We start from the raw sequence: 24,826 nt of genomic DNA, 5'->3' as shown, positions 1-24,826 counted from the left end.
TTCGGAGCATTTTGGTGAAGACGTTGGAATGATTTCTTTAGAAGCAGTGCCCTGGCGGCCTGAGCTTTCTGTCAAGTGTCTATATGTCACTCTGTTACATTTACTTCTCATATCTTGCATTTTCTTTTTTTCTACGATACACATTTGATTAGTTCTTTTCAGCCTATTTTTATCATTTTTGTTCAGATCATGATTGGTGTTCTTTTTTTTTCTCCTGCCCCTCTCTTTTTTTTTCCGGCTTTTGTTCTCTACAAAATGGAGACAATTGAGCCGAGGACTGTCAGTGACTGTGGATAATTTCGGATGTACATATGAACATAAAAATCAATACCCGAATGACTTGTATAAAATCCAAATTCCAAAAATCAACCTTGTGAGAAAGTACATAGTACCACGTCAGCCACACAGCCGCCTGTCCATGTGTCCAGGCCTCAAATCTCACGTATGACGCGCATTGAATATTCAATAGCCATTGACTATTAATACCAAAAGAAGAAAAAGGGGGCATGACAAAGTCTTAACTCCGAACCAAAGCGTCAGCCCCAGACCCCACTATACAGAACAAATTACTCAATATAAACATGGTATTGCCAAAAAAAAACACATCCAAAAAAGACAAAGACAAGCCCCCATCGCTATCGTATTTCCCCTGAAAAACCGCCAAGCCATCCAAACGCCAGGAATAAGGCTGGATCGCCACTGCCAAGAAGCCCACCCTCGTGAAGCTACACATTTCGAGGGTATCCGAGCGGCCCAATGCGCGCCAAGGAACTAACCGAGTATTCGGATACATAGCAACTACCGATATGACGATGTCCCACTCTGTTTGTGCGCTGTTTCGACAGGGTTGCCTGAGAATCTGCACCAAGTGTCCCCCAAAGATGTGTCTAGCCCCCACCTCCCTCGTCAGATTCCCTGTATGTGTTTCTGCTTTATCTGCCAATCCGAGAACCATCTAGTCCCCCGTGCTGTAGTTGTCTTCTATACGATGTGGGGTTATCATAATACGGACTTTGGGCCGTTTTGACGAAACCTTGTTCCCACACTTTCAAGGTTCAGGGTTGCTAGGCTAACACGATATCCGGCATATATCCGCCTCAACTTCGGGATCCAGTTTGCCGCAAGCGGACCGAGAAGTTCCGGTACGGAGTGGCTGGGCTTGAAATACGGTACATTGTATATTGTATAATGTACGGAGTGGGGGGGGTTGTAGTATTTCAAGACGAGACACTCGCCGATCTAACACCGCGTCGCCCCCGAGAAGGGTGCGTTTGTTATCATTTCTAGGTGTCTCCAAATGCCCGAAGAAGTAGGATCATTGGTGTTCATCCCGTGTCTGACGGGAAATTCGGAATTCAGAATGGGCCTTTAAGGATGATCATCTCGCCTTACAGGACTTTATGCGGCATTTTAATCTAAAACTGTTTCGAATGATTTGCTGAGAACCGAGCGTCGACGGGTACGGAGTATAAGTCCGAGTATTATTAGTTTGATAGACCGGGGGTTTTCTTCTGATGGGTCTTTGGGTGTTCGGTCAAATGATCTTTCTCTATAATATAAGGAGTACGTATACAATTCGTAGTCTCGAGCATGCAATTTTGGTGGAGTATAACATCAGAGCTCAGTTTAGAATCCATGGGTACGACAGCGCTAAGCTTCATGTGGTATTCGTGGATCGTCACTGGATTATCCCATTGCATACAATCACACCAAGAAGTTTTGAAATGCCAAAGTGATCAGTTTACATACAGCATAGACATGTAATCTATACTGTTGTAGTAACTAGCCCTAGGCCGCTACTAACGCCTCAGGCATCAACACCTCATTTGCTAGCTAGATAGGTCAGAAGCCCGCCGCCTCTTCCTATAGAAATCGACTCCCTCCCTTCTTCCTTTCAGCCCTATACAGTAGCCCCAAGAGGCTATAAGCCCTCGTTTTTCTAAGCTTTTATCTTAAGAAGAAGGCATTCTTATCACTTTTATTATCCCTTTTATCTATACTGTGTAGAGAGAGTCGCGGGTTACGTCAGGGTCGGGTGGAGGGTCTAAGATCATGGGCCACTCGGAGGGTCACTGCCAGGTCTAAGGATAACTATGTTGTATGTACTAGTTGCGGGGGTGTTAGAAGTCACATTATGCCTTGCTGTTTGCTCCTAGTTCTTTAGTCCAGTCTATGCTTGTAGATAGTTTCTCTCCTGAAAACGCATTTAAGAGATTTCCAGTCACATCCACAGCTTCATTGTAGATACTCTAGATCCTCTCGCCCAGAAGGGTTCACCCACGTTTCGACATCCTTGCGACTTCGCACCTTTCAACCCATTGACATATCTCCAGGGGCTTCACCAGTCCCCTCGCCCGGGATGGCAACACAAAGCCCGTGGTTTCTGAGTTTCCCTCCTGAAATGATTTCATCTATTGTGTCCTTCCTGCCAAACAAAGATGTCAAATCCTTGCGCTTGACGTGCAAAGCCCTCGGCGAGATTTCACCATTCTCCTCCTCACGCGTGTTTCTTTCGGCCAACTCGTTGAACATCCAGGTTTTTCGGGCTGTAGCAGACCATCCAAAGTTTCGCCACGAAATCAGGGAGATCATCTGGGACGACGCACGGTTTGTACTCGCGCCGTTGATATGGGGAGCTGTACACCCAAGCATCGACCCCGAACGCATGGAAATCAACTCCACTGAGGGATGTCCCATCTGGTTCACGGAGGAATGCGAAGAGAACCGCTACAAGATGAAGCATCGGAAATACCGCGACGTGGACCGACCTGACCATGTTGCACGTCAGCACCAGATGGATGCTCAAATGCCGTTGAAAGCCTGCTGGAAGTATTATCGCCAACTATGGGATGATCAGACGTCTATAATCAGATCCGAAGACGACAAAAAAGCCTTTCTTTACGGTCTGGAGCAATTCCCACGGCTCAAAAGAGTGACCGTTACGCCTGCGGCTCACGGCTGGTTGTTTGCTCCGCTGTACGAGACACCTATGATCCGAGCATTTCCATACGGATTCAACTATCCGATTCCGCGAGGATGGCACTGTGATCCCGTTGATTGTCAGGTTGTCGAGCCGCTACCGTGGTCAGAGGCAACCGAGGACTATAAGGAGCTATGGAGAGGGGCTCGAATTGTTCTTCGCCTTTTGTCACAGGCTAAGAGGCATAATGTTTCCGAGCTGACCTTCGACTCCAAGCAACTCCACACCGGACTAAACTTTTTCATTTTCGACCGGCCCTGTGAGGAATACAATCAATTTGCGGCCATCATGAAACGTCCAGGCTTCCGGCGTCTTCATTTGTCTTTACTTACTGGCAGTACTGGTGACTAGACAGGATTCCAAAGCGGATTATTCCGTCAAGCTGTGAGCCTGGCCAAGGAATTGACCCATGTCCATTTATCAACTACATTCAATGATGGATCTCATTCTTCAATGAGGGATCCACCTATTCCCCTGAAGGAGGTTCTGCCTATTAAGGAGTGGCCGAATCTCTCATATTTGGCGCTCTCTCGTTTCAGCGTTGATACGTCGGAGTTGATGGCCATACTCAAGTTGGCACCATCCTCATTACAATCTCTTGACTTGGAATTTATCGAGTTCCCCTTTGATGAATTGTGTTTGACTGGTCTACTAGAGAGGATGCGAGAGGAACTAGATTGGACTAAAAGAGATCAACCGTCGAAACCGACCGTCACGATCGTGATGGAAGGCCATCGCATATGGCCGGGGAGGTTCATCAAGCTTTCAGACGAGGTAGCAAGCTTTATTTATGGCTCTGGAGAAAATCCCTTGGATGGATCATATACACGCAGCCCCAAAGACGGATACGGGACGAATCATGACCTTTTTGAGGCGGAGTACACTCGGCCCAACGTCAATTTCCAGGACCTTAAGAAACTGGGAATTATTTGTTAGGAATGCTACCTAGCTGACCCCGAGCCGAACCACATATATCTTGAATTAAGGCCAGAGCTCATCCATTGATTCCCTGAGATGCTGTAACTTACTGAGTGCAGTCTGTGCGGGTTCCATTTGCAAGCGGGATAATCGGACTGGACCCAGTTAGCCAGACCATTAGAGGTTCGCTAGGTAGCGAGGTTGAAAGGGTTCCGTTAAACGGCACTTTGGAGTTTAACGACTGTCCGTAGCCTAAGTACGTCGCAATATACCCCACTAGTTGCACGCAGTAGTAGGTGTCGGCCAGAAGATTTGTGCAGTTCTGGAAGAGTTCCGGATTCAGGAAAAGGCTATCACCGTTAGCTTTGGTCTTCCCTGCCAGAAAGAGACAGGTCACCCACAGATTGTTTCGAGAAATGCTGGATTTGTCCGTCATGGTCGTGCAAGTCTCGTTTGCGGCAACCTTGTAATATTGGCCACAGCGAGAGTTCGTGCAGTCTCCAGTAGGCGAAGGAACGGCACTAACATCGTTAGTATGCGGGCAATACAATTGATCCATTGTGGTCATTTACGCTGTAGTAGTCACAATAGTCGTCATGCCTCCGAGGCCATAGTTTCCCACTGGGTTGCTCACGCAGATAGTGGTGTTCACCAGACTCCCGAGATTGCTGTGTATCCCTTCATTAGTGAAGCGTTGTTATTCAATGGGTGTCACCACGTACAAGCAGGTAGAATCGATTTGAGAGTTCCAAGCGAGAAGCTGGGCCCAAGTCACATCTTGCGACTTTCCGATACCAGTACAGGTATCACCGGTCCCCACAGTGTAAGTTGTACAGTTTGAGCTTGCGCGGGGGAGGATATCAAATAGGGAGGCCTCCGTCGTAAAAAAAGATAGTGTAATAACCAGACACTTCGCCACTTAGTCCTCTCTTTAGCACCTATAAATATCATATAGTGTCTTGGCATGATTCAATCTCCTTAAAACTAGGCAGCCACATACTCCTACTTCTACAAAGATCTGCCTATTTTATTCTCACGTCATGATGAAGTTCTTGACACTAGATGCCTCAACCAAGATATTTTCGATTCAAGATATGGTGGAAACAAACCTGAGATCCTCCCTGAATGTTTCCCTTCACAGTGTGGTATTTCCCTCAGGGTGATTTTGACGGCCACGCGACATGGCCCCACAGCCCATAGGCCCGTTGTTGGTACAGGTGATTTGTCAGGTCGTGGGTCTTCGATTCATTGAGCACAGTAGGAGGGGTTGTTGGCTAGTTGATGACCTGAACAGGGACACCTGGCGCAGCAATAAATGCACCAGGACCGTAAACTACTAAAGCTACGTTGGTAAATTGCCTCATAGTATAGTGAGCCATGCTAGGTGGGGAGGTTGAGACTTACAGGGTGTCGAGTTAGATCAGCCATAGTTGAGTAAATATTTCAATAAAGAGTTGACAGCTGATTAGTTGAAAATATTAGGAGATGAAAGAAGGGAAGAAGGAAGGGATATTTAGAGATTCATGAATAGAGCAAAAGTTCTCATGACAGCCTTGGAACGAAGCTCCTCTGATTTGATCTGGGACATTGCCATTTCAATTGATCGTGCACCCTCTCGGCATGCTTGTTTGCCTTTTTTTTGGAGGCAAACATTTTGTCGCATCCAAGTTCCTCTGTAGGAAGGGGGAGACTGACGAGAGTAGAGCATTTGAGAGTTCAAATCTCTGTCATCTCTTCATCTCTCTGGATTTGCGCTCTTTCATTTCTTGTTTCGACGAGCAACCTCTGATTCCAAATTAACATTTCCTTCACTTTCAAGAGATATATTTCCTTCTGATGAGCGTTCCTCGTCGTGTCCCTCCTCTAGCTGACAGAGAGTATCAAAGCCAGTATGTACGAGTCTGCTCTATCCATATATACAGCAGCTGAACTTCGTCGGGGTTTGGAAGTGCCCTGACTAGGGACACCCGATTCAGGGCCGTTGATCAAGCCATCTGCCATATGAGTTAGGCTTCTGTGCATCATCATCATCACTGGCCCCCTTGTATTAGACATACTCTTCTTTCTTTCGACCTAGCGTGCACTCTATGATTTCCGAAATATATATATCGTCGTAGATCCGGCTTTATGATCACTTTGGTAAGTGGCGAGGATATAGGAAGGGCTTGTGGACGAAACAAAGTTGTATGTCGTATGAATATGGAGCTGGTCAAATAAAATATCATGTCGCTGAGAGGTTCTTCAACAGCTTAGGAGTGCGGGGTTATCGTGAAGGAAAAATGATGAGTAACTTGGAAGGGTTAATATAGTAGTTTGTCAACAACAAATCAGACCACGATTCTCTTTCTAGTGCCTTTTAATGTCATACTTTATCCTACCATGCTGCCATCTTGCCATCTACAGGTAGCTACTCTAGGCGCTACGACTATATATATTTCTATAGCGTTAAATATTTAAATGGGGAAGTATTTGGTCAGAAGGATGCCTAGTGTAAGCCATATGTGATTCTGTCGCTTGGGACATACTAACCCCGAGAAACTTTCTTTTCTGTCANAAAAAACCCCCCCCCCCCCAAAAAATACACGTGAAACCTTTCGCCATCTCTGCTCAACGTGGCACGTCGCTGCCGTGTTCCTGCTGCCAGGGCACCTCATACATAAAAAGATGTGCCCAAAAGTTGCGACGCGATAACCACTGACGTCGGTGTTGTTCCAAGTAGTTGGCCAGCATCTGGGCCTCAACTGGGTTCAGATATGTTCTCAGGGTCGATGAGGTGTGGTTGCCCTGACCAGGGACTCCCGACGCGGCGGTGAATGAAGCATAGTTGATAGCTAGTTGATAGTTAGCATCATAACTTGACAAGATTTGCAAACTATGTTGATTAATGGGAAGATCTATTTGAGAAATTCTTGGGATAACCAAAGAATGCATGACTTGGAGCTGGTCTAGGGCGACCTAGCTCGGTGGGCATGAAAATGAAGGTTGTGATCGTGAGGGTATTGGGCTTGGCTCCAAATAGTTGTATCAAACGTACACTTCTTTCTCTTGCCCCAGCGGGCGACACGGTAGGGTGTCCGCATTCCAGAAGTCTGATATATCTAAGCACATATATCAGCAACATGTTCTGTCGTCGAATGTATGGTAGAGTTCTTACCGAGCTCTGGGTGCGCTGTCCAGTTGGAATGCCAACGGCTGTGGCAAAGCTAGTCAAGTCCTTAAAAAGACGATGGCAGTGGACGACATCATGTCCGTCTATCTCACAGTGCTTGCAGAACAACTATGATACGTTAGTTCACATCTATATATCCTTGATTTGTATTTGCTTGGAGGAGCAATAAAGGCACAAGAATGAGCTGTTAGAAGATGGAAAACTGTATCTCGCTCGAACATGCAGCTGCTCAGACAAAATCCTCACCGAGAATCACTCTGGGGTTCGTAGGGTGAAGATTGTGCTCAGTAAAGGAATGATGATGCGCGACACAGAAGGATCAGATCACACCAAGGATGCAAACACATATACTCAGTGGTGGGGTTATGCCGGATGGGTTTAGGATCAAGAAATTGAGGGCAGGGGATGATGAGAAGACCCGTTTTCTATGGGAGATGCAGCCATAAAAAACAAGAAAGTTTCACTTACAGCGGGCCGAATAAGGTCAGCCATGGTAGAAGATAGTGATGAAAGTCGATGTGTGAGTAGTCGGAAGGACGAGGATAAGAAATGGTGTACAGAGGAAATGAGAAAGAGAGGAAAAGATAGAGAGACGATGGGTGACAGTAAATACAATTCGTTTAATATTAGACAGCCAAAGGCCATATAATTAGACCAAATCTCATATTGCTGGGCTTTGGCTCTTCTCTTCCATCTCTGTTCTCATTTCATTTACCATTCTCTCACTTCACATCTCACCCTTCACTTCCAACAAATTCCCTAGTCTATGAATGTTGGTATTTGATCACTTTCCTGCCCTTACTAAGTGAGTTCACTCCCACCCTGGGTGCATACTCATGTATCCCTTTTATAGGTAATATAATAGCGGGAATAATTTACTAGCGAGACACCACCATCTAGAGAGGAAACACTGGCCAGAGTCAAGGGCAAGAAACACATTCAGCCAGCTTGATCTGTTCCATCAGTCACCTCGATCACCTAATTTGCATGGTCTTCCCCTGACGAGCGAATGGCAACTTCGTTGTCCGTCTCCACCACCCGAGTCAAGGAGGATCGAAGGTTACAGAAATTGGCAGTCGCGTGGAAGATTAATAATATGCGAAGGTCATCACTGCACGAGCTCAGTCTGGCGTCTATCAAGTGATTTATGCTTGCGAGACATGCGGAAATTTCGGGATTACGGCGAGGTCATGTGGGATAGCTGGCAGGCATTAAAGACCAGCTGGCTCCGCATGCAACTTTCCTGGGGAATACATATTCCCATTGACTTCAATGAGGGGAATCCTCCGAGATAGAAATGATAGTGCGATGTAGACACAGCTTTGATCGGCAATGGAGCTTATAAATATGGGGACCATATGATGAAATCAATTATATATGCTCAGTAAGATGCTCATCTTGTGTGAAATTTTCATTCGCTATCTAAATGCGCATAAAGTCAGTTTGTTAATATCATGTGCGACATTTCACGACCATAATATTCGATAAGGAAGCGCGCTGGGGTTCAAATTGACTTGGATTGAGATGATAACAGTAAGAACCAAGGTCGCCACAATAATCTGAGCATAGGGGGTTGGTTAGAATTCAGAGGCCGAGCGTTGTTTTAGAGAGAACTTACCATGAATAAGAAAATTCCCACCGAGTTTAACTCCCATCCCCCAGCATATACTTTCCCACGGGCAATAGCATTTTGTTGTCTCCAGAATCGGAACGCACCTATCAAGGCGACAATGACAGCCACAAAGTGACATGTAACCGAAAGCGGGATACCGACTTCGTGAAACGACAAGCGATCGACTTTTTCTAATGGTCGCTGTAGACGGAAAAGTTGAGCAATGAGTACTCCTTGCATAGCGATAACCGTGGACGTACGGATGTACGCAAGGAACGTTCTTTCTAGGGCTTTGATTGTGTCAATTAGATTCCCAACAGCGTACCCAGAGAACAACGTACCAAAGTGATCTCGGTTACTCTTCTGTGGCACGGTTATAATAACCTGTCTAGCCCAGAACCGACAGATCTGACCCCAAAGACCACTGCGGGCTTCGCGTCTGCGCCGGGAATCCGCTTGAGACGTAGTCCGATGTGTGGGCACGTGATGTTCGTCGCCAGACGAACCCGATGGGGTCGAGTAATCCAGTTCGTTGTCTTCGTGCGTTTGGATCGAATGAAGCTCCAATGCTTCCCGGCCGTCATCGCGGGAGTCGGGTATCGGGCGGGAGTCGGTCAAGATTGCGTTGGGCGGTTGCTCAGTAACAGGGGGTTCGCCAGGCTCGGTCATGATGAAAGATGGACGAAGAATGCAGATGATAGCATCGCTGGTTGTCCTCAAGCTGAGGAGTTTCTCTTGGGAAAGGGCGAAGGTCCCAAGGGCAGGGATTGTTTCTTGTTGGGTTCCCCGGGGATCGGCTCCAGCCGAACGTCAAAGATTTGCCCCGCATAGTATGGGGTTGCATTATTCTTGAGCGATGCCATTTAGTGTCATAAACGTTCAGAGAGTATAAATAGAGAAGTTGACGATATATTTCACACGTGAAACTATATACAATCGATTTGTATACTCTACGTATCCATTGAAAATACCCCTGCATCCATTCTCATATTGACCAATCAGAGGCCATAAAATGGGGATTGCATCATTTTCCTCCATGATGTTGGAATGTGCTGCCAATGACAACGCTTCACTACCAACGTTTTATTGCGCGATCAGCTATCTTCTTTACTACAAGTAGCTAGTTCGAATCTAAATATGTAAATGTGTTAGATCCCGGTCTAAAGCTTGGATACTGTTGCTTAAATCCAACGCGTTTGTTAACCAATTCAACATCCTCCAAGTCTTGGAAGCCCCATTAAGTACGCTAATAATGATAAGCTCAATTAGACTACTACAAGGCTGTCCACGGATGGATGTAGACGAGTTAGTTCAGCATGTAGTTGTCGTCATTCAAGTCTGTTTTTACTATTTTTTTTTTTCACCCTATAGGTGCCCTATGTTACACCAAAACTACCACATGAACTGCTATGGAAGAACGAGATCAATTTAAGTATTAGCAGTCGATTTTACGGTGAAATATTTGGGTCCGGTGCTTCGGTCGAATGTACGGTGAGAATGATACGGATGTTTTGATTTTCCGCTCCGGTGTCTGTTATCGCCTGGAACGCACGGATCATTCCTCCCCACGAACACCCAGGACAACCGCGCGGACTATATAACAGCCCTGAAATTTTGTTGGCCGAGTCACTACTTAACTACTCAGCCCATAGATAGAAGTATACATAAAGCTCCATCTTCATCCAGGAAACTGTGACGCTTCTCCCATACTAAAAATAGGACTCGTCGCCCAAAAAGGAAATATTATCCATTGTGAACCGAAAAAGCGCCACATCGAGCTTGTTGGTCGATTATGATTGACCTGATGAGCTTCATTATCTATATCAACGTGGGGCAGCCAAGGATGTACCCCTCCATTCCGATTCCCAGGGAATGGCACCCGTCTTCATTACTGGAATTTTCGGCTTTACATCGCCGGAACCCGTGCGGGGCGTAATATCTTTATCTGAAGCTTCAAGATACACTACATAATTATCGTACACCGATGTGGCGTGTGGGGATACGTGTACGAGTAATGTCACACATTGTACAACTCATGAACTATGTGAATATACAAATAGAACGAGTGTCTGCCGCTTTCCAATGGGTGTATCATATTAACAATCACATAATGATGTCACTTTCACAACGCGTTGTCATCATTGGAGCCGGTATCGTGGGTACCAACCTCGCCGATGAGCTGGTCTCTCGAGGATGGAGCGATATCACGGTCGTCGAGCAGGGGCCGTTGCACATGCCGGGCGGATCGACGTCACACGCCCCCGGACTCGTATTCCAGACAGGCCCCTCCAAGACAATGACACACCTCGCCCGATACACAGTCGAGAAGCTTCTATCGATAGAGAAGGACGGACATAAATGCTTCAATCAAGTGGGTGGTCTCGAAGTAGCAACAACCCCGGCACGACTGGAGGAACTGAAGCGGAAACATGGATACACCTCATCATGGGGCATTGAGGCCCGGCTAGTCAGCGCCGAAGAGTGCTTTAAGATTTACCCTCATCTAAACAACGAGATGGTGCTGGGCGGTCTGCACATCCCCACTGATGGTCTCGCATTAGCAGCCCGAGCAACACAGCTGCTCATTGAACGAACAAGCGAGGCCGGTGTTCGTTATCTGGGCCATACTCCCGTAACTGGCATTGAGCGGGATGGCCGTCGTATAACCGGAGTCAACACTCCAAACGGCATCATTTCGGCAGACATTGTTGTCTCTTGCGCTGGATTCTGGGGTGTTGAATTGGGAGCCATGGTCGGTGTGGACGTTCCTTTGCTCCCGCTCGCGCACCAATATGCAAAGACCACGACAGTACCCGCTCTCGCCGGGCGAGATATTAACAGCTTGCCCAATGGAATGAATGCCGAGCTCCCAATCCTCCGGCACCAGGATCAGCGTCTTTACTACCGTGAACATGGCGGCCAGTACGGAATTGGATACTACGGACACCGTCCAATGCCCGTCGTTGCGTCATCACTGGGCCTCACCCCCAAAGATGTTGATGAACAGAACATGCCCTCCCGCCTCGATTTCACAACTGAAGACTTCGACCCAGCATGGAAAGAGTCTCAAGCCCTCCTCCCCGCTCTTCAGGACACAGAGATCGCGGATGGCTTCAATGGCATTTTCTCCTTCACACCCGACGGCGGCCCACTCCTCGGCCAACCATCCCATCTCGACAACTTCTACGTAGCCGAGGCCGTATGGGTTACACACTCTGCAGGCGTCGCCCGAGCTCTCGCACAAATCCTCACAACCGGCCGATCCGAGATCGACGTATCTGAATGCGAACTATCCCGCTTCGAAGAAGTCCAACTTAATCGGGACTACGTGAGTGAGACCGGGCAGCAGAACTTTGTCGAAATATATGACATTATCCACCCGCTTCAGCAGCGTTCCTCGCCCCGCAATTTGCGTGTTAGTCCATTCTACCCCCGCCAGCGCGAGTTGGGGGCTGTCTTCTTCGAGACTGGAGGCTGGGAACGGCCGTGGTGGTATGAGGAAAACAAAGATCTTGTCAAGTCTCTCCCGCCATCATGGAAACCTGTCGATCGGGATGCCTGGTCGGCGCAGCTTCATTCGCCTATCTCTGCTGCGGAGGCGTGGAAGACACGAAATGCTGTTGCTATGTTTGATATGACTGCGTTCCATCGGTTCGAGGTGTCTGGTCCTGGAGCACTCGGCCTGCTTCAGCGGCTGACTACGAGTGATATTACCACTAAGCCAGGGACTGTTACTTATACTCTTCTCCTGAATGATTATGGTGGCATTCGTGGTGACATCTTTGTACTACGGCTTGATGATGATGTATTCCAGATCGGAGCGAACACTGCAACCGACCTGGCGTATCTTACCAGAGAAGCTCGGGTCCAGGAACAGAAATACCCCGGCAAATCCACCCAAGTCCGCGATATCACAGGCAGCACATGCTGCATCGGGCTATGGGGTCCTCGAGCCCGGGATGTCATCTCTGGAATCAGCACAGTCGACCTTTCCAACAAGGGCCTTCCATACTTCAGCCTGAAGAGGACAGTTCTCGCTGGAATCCCAGTTACAATGATTCGAAAATCCTACGTCGGCGAGCTAGGTTGGGAAATTCAAACCAGCGCCGAGTACGGCCAACGCCTATGGGACACGATTTATCAAGCTGGAAAGCCTCACGGACTCATTGCCGGTGGCCGCAGTGCATTCAACTCAATGCGCCTCGAGAAGGGATACAGGACCTACGGCGCAGATATGACGACAGAGCACAATCCGTTCGAAGCAGGTGTTTCGTATGCCGTGGACGCAAATAAGAAAGACGACTTCGTTGGAAAAGCCGCCCTTCAACGCCTTTCTAGCCAACCACCTTCGCGGCGACTACGGGCTTTGACCGCTGACGATGGTCGCTCGATGGTTCTTGGCAAGGAGCCTGTGTTCTACAACGGCAAGGCAGCTGGCTATGTAACCACCGCTGCATTTGGGTATACGATTGGCAAACCAATTGCCTACGCCTGGCTTCCTGGGGGTGTGAGTGAAGGCGAGACGGTGGAGATTGAGTATTTCGGAAAGCGTATCAGCGCGACTGTTCAGGCAGAGTCGCTTTATGATCCCCAGATGAATCGTCTCAACCAGGATAGCTTGCCTTCGGTGACTGGGCCACAAGTTTCTTTCAGGTCACGACTTTGATAGTGATATATGTCCTCAAATATAAATGACAATTTGCTCGAATCTCTAGGTCATACTTATAGCCAAGTCTGGTTACGGTAGTTCAAATTCGTTTCATATTAAATGCCGTCCAATATTGTATGTGGTATGTGCTTTTATAGAAGAGGCATTCGGGGAGCAGCCTGTTCATCCTGTGGGCCAGACCTGGCACGGGGGTGGAAGGGAAATTGATGATAGAACGTTAAGTTTTCACAGGGACAGACGTCATATTTCGGCATCGTGAGGGGATATGGAACGAATTCTGTTGATAGCTCCACCCCAAAATCTTTGAATTCGGGTTTGAAAGCCGCAACTTCGACGCATGGCTCTAAGTTGGTTGTGAATTCGCAGATATTGTCGGGTATTTGGCATATCACAGAGCGCAGATTGTGGAAATTCCCGTCCTTTAGATCGTCGAGGAGGGGGCTTAGGTGTAGAAGAGTGCCTTCTTCGTATCGTATTGTGAGTCTCTGGACACTATCTGGCAGGATCATCTCTTCGTCGACATTCGCAAGCATTGAAGGAGGGGTGAGTATGACCTCCTTGAGAACTTCAAATGAATCGAAGCCAAGGCCGTAGTCTGCGCCCCCGTAAATGTCTGCATCCACGTACTCCAAGGATTTAGAATGCAGAGCACTCAATTGATCAGAAAAAACCGTATAATCATCTTCCTGGTATGGAGCTTCTAGTGACAGAGGAACTCTGATGGTGAGCCGTTTCAAGTGACAGAGGAACTCTGATGGTGAGCCGTTTCAACGCACGTGGAAATCGAATAATGAGCGCGAGATCTTCAGCAGAGACACGACAGTTGAGAAGCAGCAACTCTGTTAGATTAGCAGCACGATTGTCAACTGATGTTTCTTCCAATCCAAATTCCCGAAATATAGCACCCGTGATGCAGAGCTTTTGAAGATTGGGGAGTGTGAAAATTGTCTCATTAAACAGGATACAAGGCAGAGAGTCCCTCTGGGGAATAGGATTGAGATCCGAATCGGTTCCAATATGACCTGCTTTTTGGTAAGAATGGATACTTCCAGCAAGTCCTGATACTGAGTAGCTTACATGTTCGTAGTGCGGGCATTAAGTCTTTAAGGTTGCCTCGGCTAAAATACGTGCGCTCTATCAGATCTTCCGCCCAACATTCGATCGAGTGAATCATCCGCGGATGGAATCCAAGGCCGAGCGGATCTGATGCATTTCCAAGAGGGTACCCTAGACCTTCCATATCCCTGATGATATCGTTCAAGCATGATCCTCTCACCCCTGACACTTGGGCGTCATAGCAAATCTCGGCAAGCACTTCTTGTACTGCCGCTTGTGGCGAGTATTCATAAAATGGGTGGGTAGTTTCTCTCATAACCAGTGTTTCCAGGTTTTTTAATTTAGTGAGTGCTTTGTAAAAAGGCTCGGAGTAACCTGCAAAGTCTGAAAAGCCCGCATCTTGGGTATGTCTCACTTCCTTGACCAGTGCTGCCAAGCCTGGGAGACTGGAGACGGTATTGGCGAACCGTTGAGCATTCTCTACCCGCCTCAGTCGTACAGGCTGGTATAAAAGATGGTTAAGTTCTTGATGAAAAGGTTGGCACGTCTGCGCGAGCCTGCTGATGTGTTGTGGGCTTTCATCGTCGCGCAGATACTGAAAGATCAGAAACCAGATCTCCAGTGGAAAGATTGAGAAAGCTGCGGCCATACTTGGAAAACGCCTGATCAAGACAATTCAAGAGTAAACCCGGAAACCTAGTGGTTAAGGGAACCGCACAAGTGCTGTTTACTTCGACCAGTAGGGGCGTCGAGCCAAGATTGAGCGGATGCGACCATGTGGTGTGTGGGCAGGTTGCCACGTTCCGAGGTGGGGCAAGACTCTACCCTGGTACTTACGTAACTCGGTCCCCCGCGGGACCCGGGGACGCCAGAGATCGCTCTAAGGGTTTCTTTCCCGTTTAGTGTAACACTACGGAGTAGGCAAAACAAATCTCCCTTTTCACACAAATTAAAACAGTACGATCCTAGTTGCGCCCGACATCGGCTTCCATCCCGCAAAATTACAGATGCTCTTTCAGACCATAATCACAATCCTAAGATCCACCATGTTTCGGTTTTGAGCGGTAAAATTCAAACGGAGAGCTGCACTGTTACGTATCATTACTGATCCAAAAATACATAACCACACTCATATTATCCCACCGCAACCGTTCCAGGCATGAATTAATCCCTAAATTTTTGCAAAATAGCACGAAACTTGAATTCCTAGCAGAGTAAAATGATTCTACACATGATACACATAAAATACTATCTGGACTTGAAGACCAAGAGAATGCTAGGCACCAGGGTAATCTCAATGGTGTCTATTTTCTAAATCAAATCACTTTCTAGTCGATAATGTACTAGACATCAGGATCTTAGAATTAATAACGCAGCCAGAACGGTCACAGTGGTGAAACTTGATCGGTTAGTACCAAGTTATTTTTATTGCGGCTGATTGAACAAGGGGGGTCCAGGGTTTCTTTCCCGGACTCCCGAGCCCCTGAGCGTATCTACTGTGATCGCCATTCACCCGCAAATTTGTTGATCACATCTATCTAACACAGCATGGCAGCCAGACTTTCCCGAAGCCTGGCACAGGCCAACTGCCGTGTTTTCACTGGGTTATGTTCCCGCGCGACACCTCGCATTGCGCACGTCGGTGCCCGTGCTGGCTTGTTGGCACATCGCAATACATGGAACCTCGCGCCTAGGAACTGCCGTGTAAAACAGGCCAATACCGCGCGATATCTCCATACAGATTTTGACCCATCGGCCAAACAAAACGCTTCCATTCTCAACGCTACCACCTACAAAGGATCGAGCATCACAGAGAAACATTGGATGGGCCAGGAATTGGCAGTTGGTACGGTCTTACTTATCACTGCGCCATTGTCACTTCGCTAACCAAATCAGTGGACACCTCGATTGACCCGCAAGCTATTTACCATTTTATGGAATTCATAATGTATGGTATTCTACCGAACGGGAAGAAGACCGATTTAGCTTTACTCAACCAAGATGAATTCCCACTGTTCATGACCCCGAGCGCAGAGTGGGCGCCTGCGCCGTTCAACAAGGCTGCTCTCCCAACTATACAGAAAGCGATGGAGCGGATCACGACCCCGGAGGATTTGAGCAGGCTGTGCCATATTGGGCAGAATATATACTTTCTCAAAAGTCGCCTCTGGGGAGGCCTTGCCCCCGTGCCCGCATCGCGTTGGCGCGAAAAAGATCTCAACAACCCGGACCATTTCACAATCGCCCATGAACACCTAACCTCTGTCATTGCCGTCTTCGAGTACCTGAACATTCCTACCATCCAGAATAACATGCGCGACACCTTCAACAAAATATCTGGTGACTTCGGAGAAATGCAGGACGCCTTGAATGCACGGCGCAAGGCTCAAGACGGGCTTTCTCCTGAGCTCAACCTTACTGCTCTTTGGGAACAATTCATTCGCGCACAGTATGAAGTCATGACCAGCACCGCCCATTCCTGGGTCCTGGCCCGTGTTGCCGAATTACGTGAACGGACGACGGACATATTCAGTACGGTTGACAATCCAGAGAGCCCAGAAATGGAAGTCATCACGCAGCGGTGGACCGACCTGGTTTCCGCCACTTCAATGGCGGATTTCAATATCTGGATATCCATGGATGGGTATAATGGCTTCCATCCGCCCTCCGAGGTCATCGCTGGGCTACACAATCCTGACCTAACGCACCTAGACAAGAATTACGGGTTTTCTGGGCTCGTGATGGAGCGACTCACAAAATGTATCGAGGCTCAGAATGAGGCTGCGACGGTTCAAGGTCCAAGCGCGATCCAGAGTGACACGGCCCGCCGCGAGCGCCTTTCTATTAGCACAGAAGTTCAGGATGAACTGCGTGAAAAAATTCGCGGCCGGACGCCATCACCGCAGCCACCTGTGCTGCCCTGGATTCAGAAACTCCTTCGAGTGCAGGAGGCGAGCTTGAGCATGGACCCGTCGGAGAGGCACGACTTTAGCTTCGGATTGGCCATCTACCGCGCAGCATACCAGCTCTCTGATGAGGAGTGGGAAAACCTAAAGCGAGACTTGGAAGCTCACTTGTCGGCATGGAGTGATGGAGTCCAACGCGCCGATGAGCTGAAACCACTGCTCAAACTGCATTGGTTCGACTGCAAGGAACTAGGCTTCGACACAACCAACCCCGTAACAGCAGCAAGGAGGTTCGATGACCCTAATCCTTCCATCCCAAGATTCACATGAACAGGAGACTAATACTTACCATAGCCACTTCCAACAAATCCGATCTTCGGATGAGTGGGCCAATCACATAGCACCGTCTGTTTTCCTTCTCGTCGATCACTTCGGCGTAGGCTCATATACCGACGATGAATTCAACGCCTCCTTCACAAAGGACAAAGGCTTTCTCAAAGGGGACTTCCAGGGCCATGTTCTGGCTATCGACGCAGACTTCGATAATAGTGCTACTACAAGCGAAAGTGCAGATGGCATGGCAAATGAAGAGCTCCAGGATGAAGCCATCCAATACCCGGGTCACATGCGCATCCTAGGTAACTTAGTCTGGAGCGAGCTCTATCCTATGACAATGCTGCAGTCTGTGGGACTTCAAAATTTTTGGGCGCAGGCGCGGGAACATCCGAAGAAGGTATATACGGGGCCGACAGTGCCGAGTCAGGTTGAGTCATGGAAGGAGCGGAATGCCATGAAGACCCTTATGATGGATAGCTTTGTGGACTATCTAAAAGAGAAGAATCCCACCCTAGCAGGAAAAGTACAGGGGTACAGGAAGGAGGGTCATATTTAAATTTTGGAAATGCCATACAATCTATAAAAGGCAGGTGGTGTTATATTACAGGTATGTATAATACGTGTTTATGCTCCGTATCATGTGTTTAAGGTTTGAAAGAAGCTGGTGGCGGGCGCTAGTATAAGTACCTAAGCACGGAGTAAACAGTTGCAAATGCAACCGTTAATCGGCACTGGAATCGGATGTCATCCGATATAATGTCCCGGGTGTAAAAGTACCCATAGAGACTTATGATTCCAAGACACTCAGCAAATCTAGAGCAAGATTTTTGTCGAATAATAACCCCGAGCCACGGGTGGATGCGAGGTGGGGGCTCACCAAGCTGCGTGAGTGGTTGTTTGCTCAAGCCGATGCTGCTAGCGCGCCTCGGCATGTCCAACCTTGGAAGGTTGGGTCACAGGCCCATCAGATAAGATTGAGTGAGCAGTTTTATCTTAAACTTTTTCGTCTCTTGGCAATCATATTTTCTCTGCGCTTTTCCCGCGTGTTCTTCTTCTTCTTTTCATCGTAGGTGATCTGAGTCGTAAGATCTTATTCTGCACGATTATCATGTCGCTCGTTAACGAGATGAACGCTGATCACCACGTCAGTGGGGACTTGAAGAACCCCCGCAACGAATCCGTCCCAGTGGATGCGCCTGTCGGTCTGTTGGGTCAAGGCAGTCCAGGTGTTCGTCGCATCGAGATCATCACATCGCACTTCCAGTTGGTCGATCGGATCTGCCTCTTTTTTGCTGTTTTCTTGATCGCCTATGTATATGGTTTGGATGGAACTGTTCGTTACACATACCAGGTACGTATCGCGCAGTTCTGACGTCAAAAAATATCGATAAGAATGGAGCATACTAACATCTCACGTTTTGGATAGCCCTATGCTACTCAAAGTTACGGTCAACACAGTCTTCTTGCGACCATTAATGTCCTCCGTGCCGTCATCGCTGCTGCTGCACAGGTATGAATCCCAAGAGGCCAATAATTCATTACAATAGCTGACCTCCTCTTTATAGCCTACTGCGGCAAAGGTTGCAGATGTGTTCGGCAGAATTGAACTTATCCTTGTTTCGATTCTGTTCTATACCGTGGGCACTGTTGTGGAAGCAACCGCAACGAGTGTGGAAGGTTTCGCTGCGGGAGCTGTTATCTACCAGGTGAGATATGCGCGCAGGGATTCTTGATCTGTGGCTAATATTTTTTAGATCGGATACACCAGTATTATGCTTCTGGTCGAGGTCCTAATCGCCGATGTGACGTCTAGCCGATCTCGTCTCCTTTTCTCCTATATCCCAGCCTTGCCATTTATTGTGAGTGCTTCATATACCCCCTCACACCAGTTACACCATATTAACGCAACGGAAATTATTTAGATCAATACCTGGATTAGCGGGAACTTGACTGCTGCGGTTCTTAAGGTCACCACATGGCAATGGGGCATCGGCATGTTTGCTATCATCTATCCCGTATGCTCTCTCCCTCTTATCGCAGTCCTTTTTGTCGTCTCCCGACGCGCAAAGAAGAATGGGGCTCTTGAATCATACAAGAGCTCTATGCAGCTGCTGGGAAAAAGGCAGCTGGCTGTAGAGTTATTCTGGCATCTGGATATTGTCGGCAACATTCTGTTGATTGGCATGCTGGCATGTATTCTTGTTCCATTCACCCTCGCTGGAGGCGTAACTGCACAGTGGAAGACAGCAAAGGTGATTGCGCCACTTGTCATCGGCATTTTGCTGATCCCGGTCTGGATTTTCTGGGAGAAAACCTGCAAATACCCCATGCTGCCATTCAATGTAAGTCAAGTGATCAAAGCCACATTCATGGTTCTTACTGACTCGCTTCGGCTCTAGCTTCTCAAAGACCGTGCTGTGTGGGGATCCCTCGGAATCGCTGTTATGCTCAACACTGGTACGTCCTTCAAGAAACCACACATTGTCGAGATCTAACATTTGTGTAGCATGGTACTTGCAGGGAGATTTCCTATACACAGTGCTTTACGTGAGCTTTGACGAATCAGTTGCAAGTGCGACTCGCATCACATCTCTTTACAGTTTTACTTCCGTTATCACAGGCATTATTCTCGGCCTCATCGTCATAAAGGTCCGCCAATTGAAGCCATTCATTGTGGCCGGAACTGTTCTCTTTATGGTTGCATTCGGAATCCTCATCTATTTCCGAGGTGGCGCTACAAACTCCAGTCATTCCGGTGTCATTGGTGCGCAAGTCCTGCTGGGTATTGGTAAGTTATTGCATGCGCTCCATCCTTGGTTGAACATTACTAACAAATCTATCAGCTGGTGGAATGTTCTCCTACCCAGCTCAAGCCAGTATCCAGGTTGCATCTAAGCACGAACGTTAGTATTCTCCAACAGACTGTGGCCTGCCAACGAAAAGACTCACATGCTAAAAATCCCACAGATCTCGCTGTGATCACCGGTCTCTATCTCGCCGCCTATAACATTGGTAGTGCTCTAGGAAACACAATCTCAGGCGCGATCTGGAACCAAGTCTTGCCTTCTGAACTGGAACATAGACTCGGCAACGAGACCCTCGCTGCGTCTGTCTACGCCCAGCCTCTTGCGTTCGCAGCGCTCAACCCTGTGGGTACGCCCGACCGAGACAACGTCATTCTCGCCTATCAGAAGACTCAGCGTCTGCTGTGTATCACGGGTATCTGCTTGACGGTGCCTTTGATTGCCTTCGCCCTGGTTATTCGCAACCCAACACTCACCAAGGAGCAAAGTCTTACTAAGGCGGAGGAGGAGAGCAGTGATTCTGATATTGCCACCAGGTGAAAGAAGAGTATGTTGAGTAAAACCTGGTTTGCTTAACATATCTTGCAAAGTGTATGTTTTAGCTTATTAGCTTAGTATATCTGCGGTATAACCTTGGAAGTCAGCGACACCAGGTGATTGGCAGTTCATGTATTTCTATTCGGTGTCGATATTTAGATGTGCTTGCCTTCGACTGGGCCCTCGTGACATTGGGATTGTCTAGACCAGCCTTAAAAATAATGAATATTTCTAATTTGTCAAACCTCACTGCTCCACTCCGTATACCCTGTAACCTGGTGCAGATTAGCCTTATTAAAAAATATTATTGTTGAGAATTTCAGTTAATTCCGAGTAATTAACATGGGAGTAATTAACATGGCATTGGGATTCTTTCAACGCTAACCCTAACCTGGCTTTATGCATACGCCATACAGTCCTCGCATTCCAAGAATCCTGAACTCCTACGGAATCGAGGTTAGCCTCGTCAATGCAGGTTGACATTCCCGTTACCAGTTTCTGCATAGAAACTGTATTTTGCCGCATCACAAGATGGCATTTCAAATCAGGTTGCTTCAGGAAATGGAATCTGAGAGAAGTTAGTATCTCTATGGTTCTCTGAAAAATGAAAATCTAGGTGAGGGGTTTCTGTATCTACAGGGGTGGAAAGGAAGTCCATAAATATGGGTTCAATCCCAAGGTATGAAGAGATTAGACAGTTTTACAATGTTGTTTTTACCTTGTTACTACTCCTATAGTTAGTTCCAATCGATTTGCAAGAGATTCCAACCCAAAGATTTACAACTAGAATATGGGGACCTGTGGGATTGACGCCGAAAATGACCGCTTTTGAGGCCAGAAACGGCTGCCTTTCCACTAGTCTTCCGCAAAACCCATTTTGGGTCGAAAGCTCATAACCCAGACCCAACCCAGACCCAACCCAGACCCAGTTTCTACATAAAATGGGGTCTTGGCAGTCATAAACCAGCTAAATTACCAGAATTATACACATAATTAGCGTGTTTGCTTAGTTTGTAACCCAATTTGGGGCCCCAGACCGAGTACTGGGTTGTGCGGAAGACTAGTATAGTATTTCGATATAGGAACTAAAATAGAGGAAAATAACAGTATATTATTTAAAGATTCATACTATAATTTATATAGAAACTAGGTCGAACTAGGCCTGTACTAGGTTTTCTAGGGCCCTAGTCACTAGGTCTAGGTTAGGTCTGGGTCGAGACCTTCGACCCAAAATGGGTTGCGCGGAAGGCTACTCTTACCCATTCTCGGGTTTTGGCGCAGACTATATAGACCGTGGTTAGAAGACCGAGGACCCTTATAGTCACTAAGTTAGGGTAGCCGCCAGTTAACAGCTCTAAAGCCTACCTAGACTAGGAGCCGTGGACATACGTCTAATGTGGACCTATATCCATGGCTGTCGGTAATTGGCCTAGAGTCAACTATTCTGGATCGCAGCTCCCTAACCACAGACGCACATCTCCAGGCCTAGGACCTACCTGGATATGATTCTACAGGTTGCTTACATAATTGGCTTCGGGTCACTCGATGTGTCTAGCTTAGACAGCGAACCATGTAGGCCAGGAGACGCTGTTTCTAGGTCTTTAGGGGCCTCGAAGCACCCCACGGTAGGATTACGGATCTCTAAGAAGAGGGATGGTTACTGCGCCGGATGATTCGAAATTTACTCAAGGGTAGGCATTTACTGTGTTAAACACTCCTGGCCCTTGTTGATACATATAGTATATTAGGTGGTACGAGTCCTGCGATACCATTTTGGTTTTATTGTTGCAATTGAGAACAGCATGTTTAGTCATCTTGGGGTACTGAGAACTATGGCTTGTCCTAAGAAACAACATGTTCTCAGGAGACGACATATCGTAGGATAGGAAGAATCATGGCCTGTCTTGGAAAACCGGGGGAGCATTGTTTCACGAGAATCTTCTAGGGGACATCCAGGAATTGCTTTGTGCTCCATATAGCCTAAACAGAAATCTGTCCGATAGCCTATGTCTAATGAAGTCATAAAGCTTAAGTGGATACTAGTTGATAGACTGAAAGCCACGGTGGGCTGGTCGCACGACCACTGTATCCCGCTCACCGGCCCAAGTCGACTGACTTAAAGCTTCTGGCCTGAGGCCACAGCCTCACCACCACAGCTTTCCGACAATAGACCCACATCTATAGACTGAGAGCCCGCCGTGAGTTGTTTCCTCAGATTTATGTTGCAACTAGCTTCGCGGCATTCAACGCCTGTCTGGCATGGTCAGCCGGACATCCAACTCGCAAAACAACACCTCCAAATCAAATAAAGCCCTAAGACACCCTGTTTATATTTTTAGAGGCACCAATACGTTGAACAATATATTTCGAGATAATCAAGGAGCCCGTCAATTTTGATATTCCTGGACATAGCAGATGCAATGATGTTGTACAGTAATGATATCCGTATAATCCGCGGATCAGTGACTCGTCCTCATAAGTCCACTAGTAGGCAACTCTTTAGGTCGTTTGCCCCGGTTTTCGTTGCTGTATGTTTCCCACTGAGGGCCCCAAAATAGACGTGCGCTTTTCACACCACCGCCATCTTGGGCCAGCCTTAATTCCTTTTCGCGCGCTCGCACTCGTTGACTGTGGGTTTTGCTTTGACGTTTCCTCCTATTTCTTGCGGCGATATCCTCTGCACTCTTGCCCGTAAATATTCTTCTTAGCCAGTCCATGAGTACTAGTAGTCGATCGGGGTTATCAGATGCGGTATCTGCAGCTCCACAACTTTTGAATGGCGCCAGTGAGATCAATGGACTGGAGTGTGTTCTGTAGGACAGAGATCTTTGTCTGCTTTTACGGATCACCATTAGTATCATATGCAACCACATGTAATTGGTCATACATACGCTGGGTGAGATAATTTTCAGAATGATTGATGGTATTGCCTTGGGGTGTGTGGCCTTCTATGTAACCTTGAACAGAAAGCCGCAGCCCCATTTAATGGTGATGCTGATCCAAGTGAAGGCCCGATATGTACTCAGCCACGCAGCCTTCAAAGTACAATTTCAAGAGCTAAACCCGGTAGATGGTAGATCCTGAAGAGTGGTTAATTTTCAACCCCAAATTGAAGCGAGAAGCAGGAAACACCCCCGCAGTTAAATGTTGGACACGAAGGTGCATTACTAAGAACGAAAATAGTTCGACGCGGCGATAAGCGGGGCTGTGCAGGGTTCAAATCACACAATGATTGGGTACTGTGAATTGGGGGCCGTTCTATTCCCCCCTTTGACATCAGCTTATATCCCTCAGCGTTTCAAGCGCGTACTTTCTCTGTACTCTGTACCTCGTGCTCGGCGTGCCACTGCAGTATACTGTACGAACCAAAGTTGAATAAGGTCATCGATTCACATAGTACTATGTGGGTATTCCTCATACGCCACTTCACAATAACCAACCACGTGGAGTGCAAAAGGCCTTTTCCGCTGCATACACGCGCAGTCCCCTATTCTCGACTACCGGACTTAGCTGTTTCCATTTCGAATGTTCTAGGCAGTGACCCTTCGAGGGCGGGGATATGAGCCAATCAAATCAACCCCAGTGACTCGCAAAAATAGCACCGTCCAGGCCAAAGCAAGAGTTCACAGAGATTCGCCTTCTTTTGGGTGTCCGTCTCATCTACCTCACAAGGCAAAAAAGCAACAGCTTAATGCATATCAAAGTGTCAACCGTTGCTGCAACATCCATCTTGAAAGTCCCACTCAAAATCATTATTTCTGAGGTGGATATTAGATAGCCCATTTAGCATATGTCTGACTACACAGGGCCTTTGAAGACCATCGTAATTTGTGCTTGAA

The 24,826-nt window shown here is 47.5% G+C and overlaps 8 protein-coding genes across 8 annotated transcripts; 4 read left to right on the top strand and 4 right to left on the bottom strand.

The window, feature by feature from the left end:
• Window positions 1-2,359: 2,359 nt before the first annotated feature.
• PEX2_046580 (uncharacterized protein) lies at window positions 2,360-3,331 on the top strand (the record flags this gene model as incomplete). The annotated part of the gene is made up of 1 exon (XM_016741933.1): window positions 2,360-3,331. One exon carries the CDS (start codon window positions 2,360-2,362, stop codon window positions 3,329-3,331), a length of 972 nt encoding a protein of 323 aa, XP_016603163.1.
• Window positions 3,332-4,004: 673 nt separating this feature from the next.
• On the bottom strand, window positions 4,005-4,457 carry PEX2_046570 (uncharacterized protein; the record flags this gene model as incomplete). Its single annotated transcript, XM_016741932.1, has 1 exon — window positions 4,005-4,457. One exon carries the CDS (start codon window positions 4,455-4,457, stop codon window positions 4,005-4,007), a length of 453 nt encoding a protein of 150 aa, XP_016603162.1.
• Window positions 4,458-6,505: 2,048 nt separating this feature from the next.
• PEX2_046560 (uncharacterized protein) lies at window positions 6,506-7,559 on the bottom strand (the record flags this gene model as incomplete). The annotated part of the gene is made up of 4 exons (XM_016741931.1): window positions 6,506-6,729; window positions 6,933-6,996; window positions 7,053-7,175; window positions 7,536-7,559. The coding sequence occupies 4 exons, from the start codon at window positions 7,557-7,559 to the stop codon at window positions 6,506-6,508; spliced, it is 435 nt and encodes a 144-aa protein (XP_016603161.1).
• Window positions 7,560-8,533: 974 nt separating this feature from the next.
• Window positions 8,534-9,348, bottom strand: PEX2_046550 (DUF202 domain-containing protein; the record flags this gene model as incomplete). The annotated part of the gene is made up of 3 exons (XM_016741930.1): window positions 8,534-8,626; window positions 8,686-8,969; window positions 9,021-9,348. The coding sequence occupies 3 exons, from the start codon at window positions 9,346-9,348 to the stop codon at window positions 8,534-8,536; spliced, it is 705 nt and encodes a 234-aa protein (XP_016603160.1).
• A 1,441-nt stretch (window positions 9,349-10,789) lies between these two features.
• PEX2_046540 (GcvT family protein) lies at window positions 10,790-13,345 on the top strand (the record flags this gene model as incomplete). Its single annotated transcript, XM_016741929.1, has 1 exon — window positions 10,790-13,345. One exon carries the CDS (start codon window positions 10,790-10,792, stop codon window positions 13,343-13,345), a length of 2,556 nt encoding a protein of 851 aa, XP_016603159.1.
• A 134-nt stretch (window positions 13,346-13,479) lies between these two features.
• On the bottom strand, window positions 13,480-15,053 carry PEX2_046530 (F-box protein; the record flags this gene model as incomplete). The annotated part of the gene is made up of 3 exons (XM_016741928.1): window positions 13,480-14,048; window positions 14,125-14,186; window positions 14,428-15,053. The coding sequence occupies 3 exons, from the start codon at window positions 15,051-15,053 to the stop codon at window positions 13,480-13,482; spliced, it is 1,257 nt and encodes a 418-aa protein (XP_016603158.1).
• An 899-nt stretch (window positions 15,054-15,952) lies between these two features.
• PEX2_046520 (uncharacterized protein) lies at window positions 15,953-18,202 on the top strand (the record flags this gene model as incomplete). Its single annotated transcript, XM_016741927.1, has 3 exons — window positions 15,953-16,250; window positions 16,301-17,600; window positions 17,665-18,202. 3 exons carry the CDS (start codon window positions 15,953-15,955, stop codon window positions 18,200-18,202), a joined length of 2,136 nt encoding a protein of 711 aa, XP_016603157.1.
• A 552-nt stretch (window positions 18,203-18,754) lies between these two features.
• On the top strand, window positions 18,755-20,990 carry sit1 (putative siderochrome-iron transporter Sit1; the record flags this gene model as incomplete). The annotated part of the gene is made up of 9 exons (XM_016741926.1): window positions 18,755-18,997; window positions 19,073-19,156; window positions 19,212-19,352; window positions 19,401-19,505; window positions 19,569-19,988; window positions 20,046-20,103; window positions 20,153-20,434; window positions 20,490-20,549; window positions 20,614-20,990. The coding sequence occupies 9 exons, from the start codon at window positions 18,755-18,757 to the stop codon at window positions 20,988-20,990; spliced, it is 1,770 nt and encodes a 589-aa protein (XP_016603156.1).
• Between the last annotated feature and the right edge of the window lie 3,836 nt (window positions 20,991-24,826).

This window comes from Penicillium expansum, assembly GCF_000769745.1.
Source record: "Penicillium expansum strain MD-8 chromosome Unknown contig147, whole genome shotgun sequence".
Lineage (NCBI taxonomy): Eukaryota > Fungi > Ascomycota > Eurotiomycetes > Eurotiales > Aspergillaceae > Penicillium > Penicillium expansum.
Note: the sequence above shows the minus strand (reverse complement) of the source record. Positions and strands in the feature narration are given on the sequence as shown.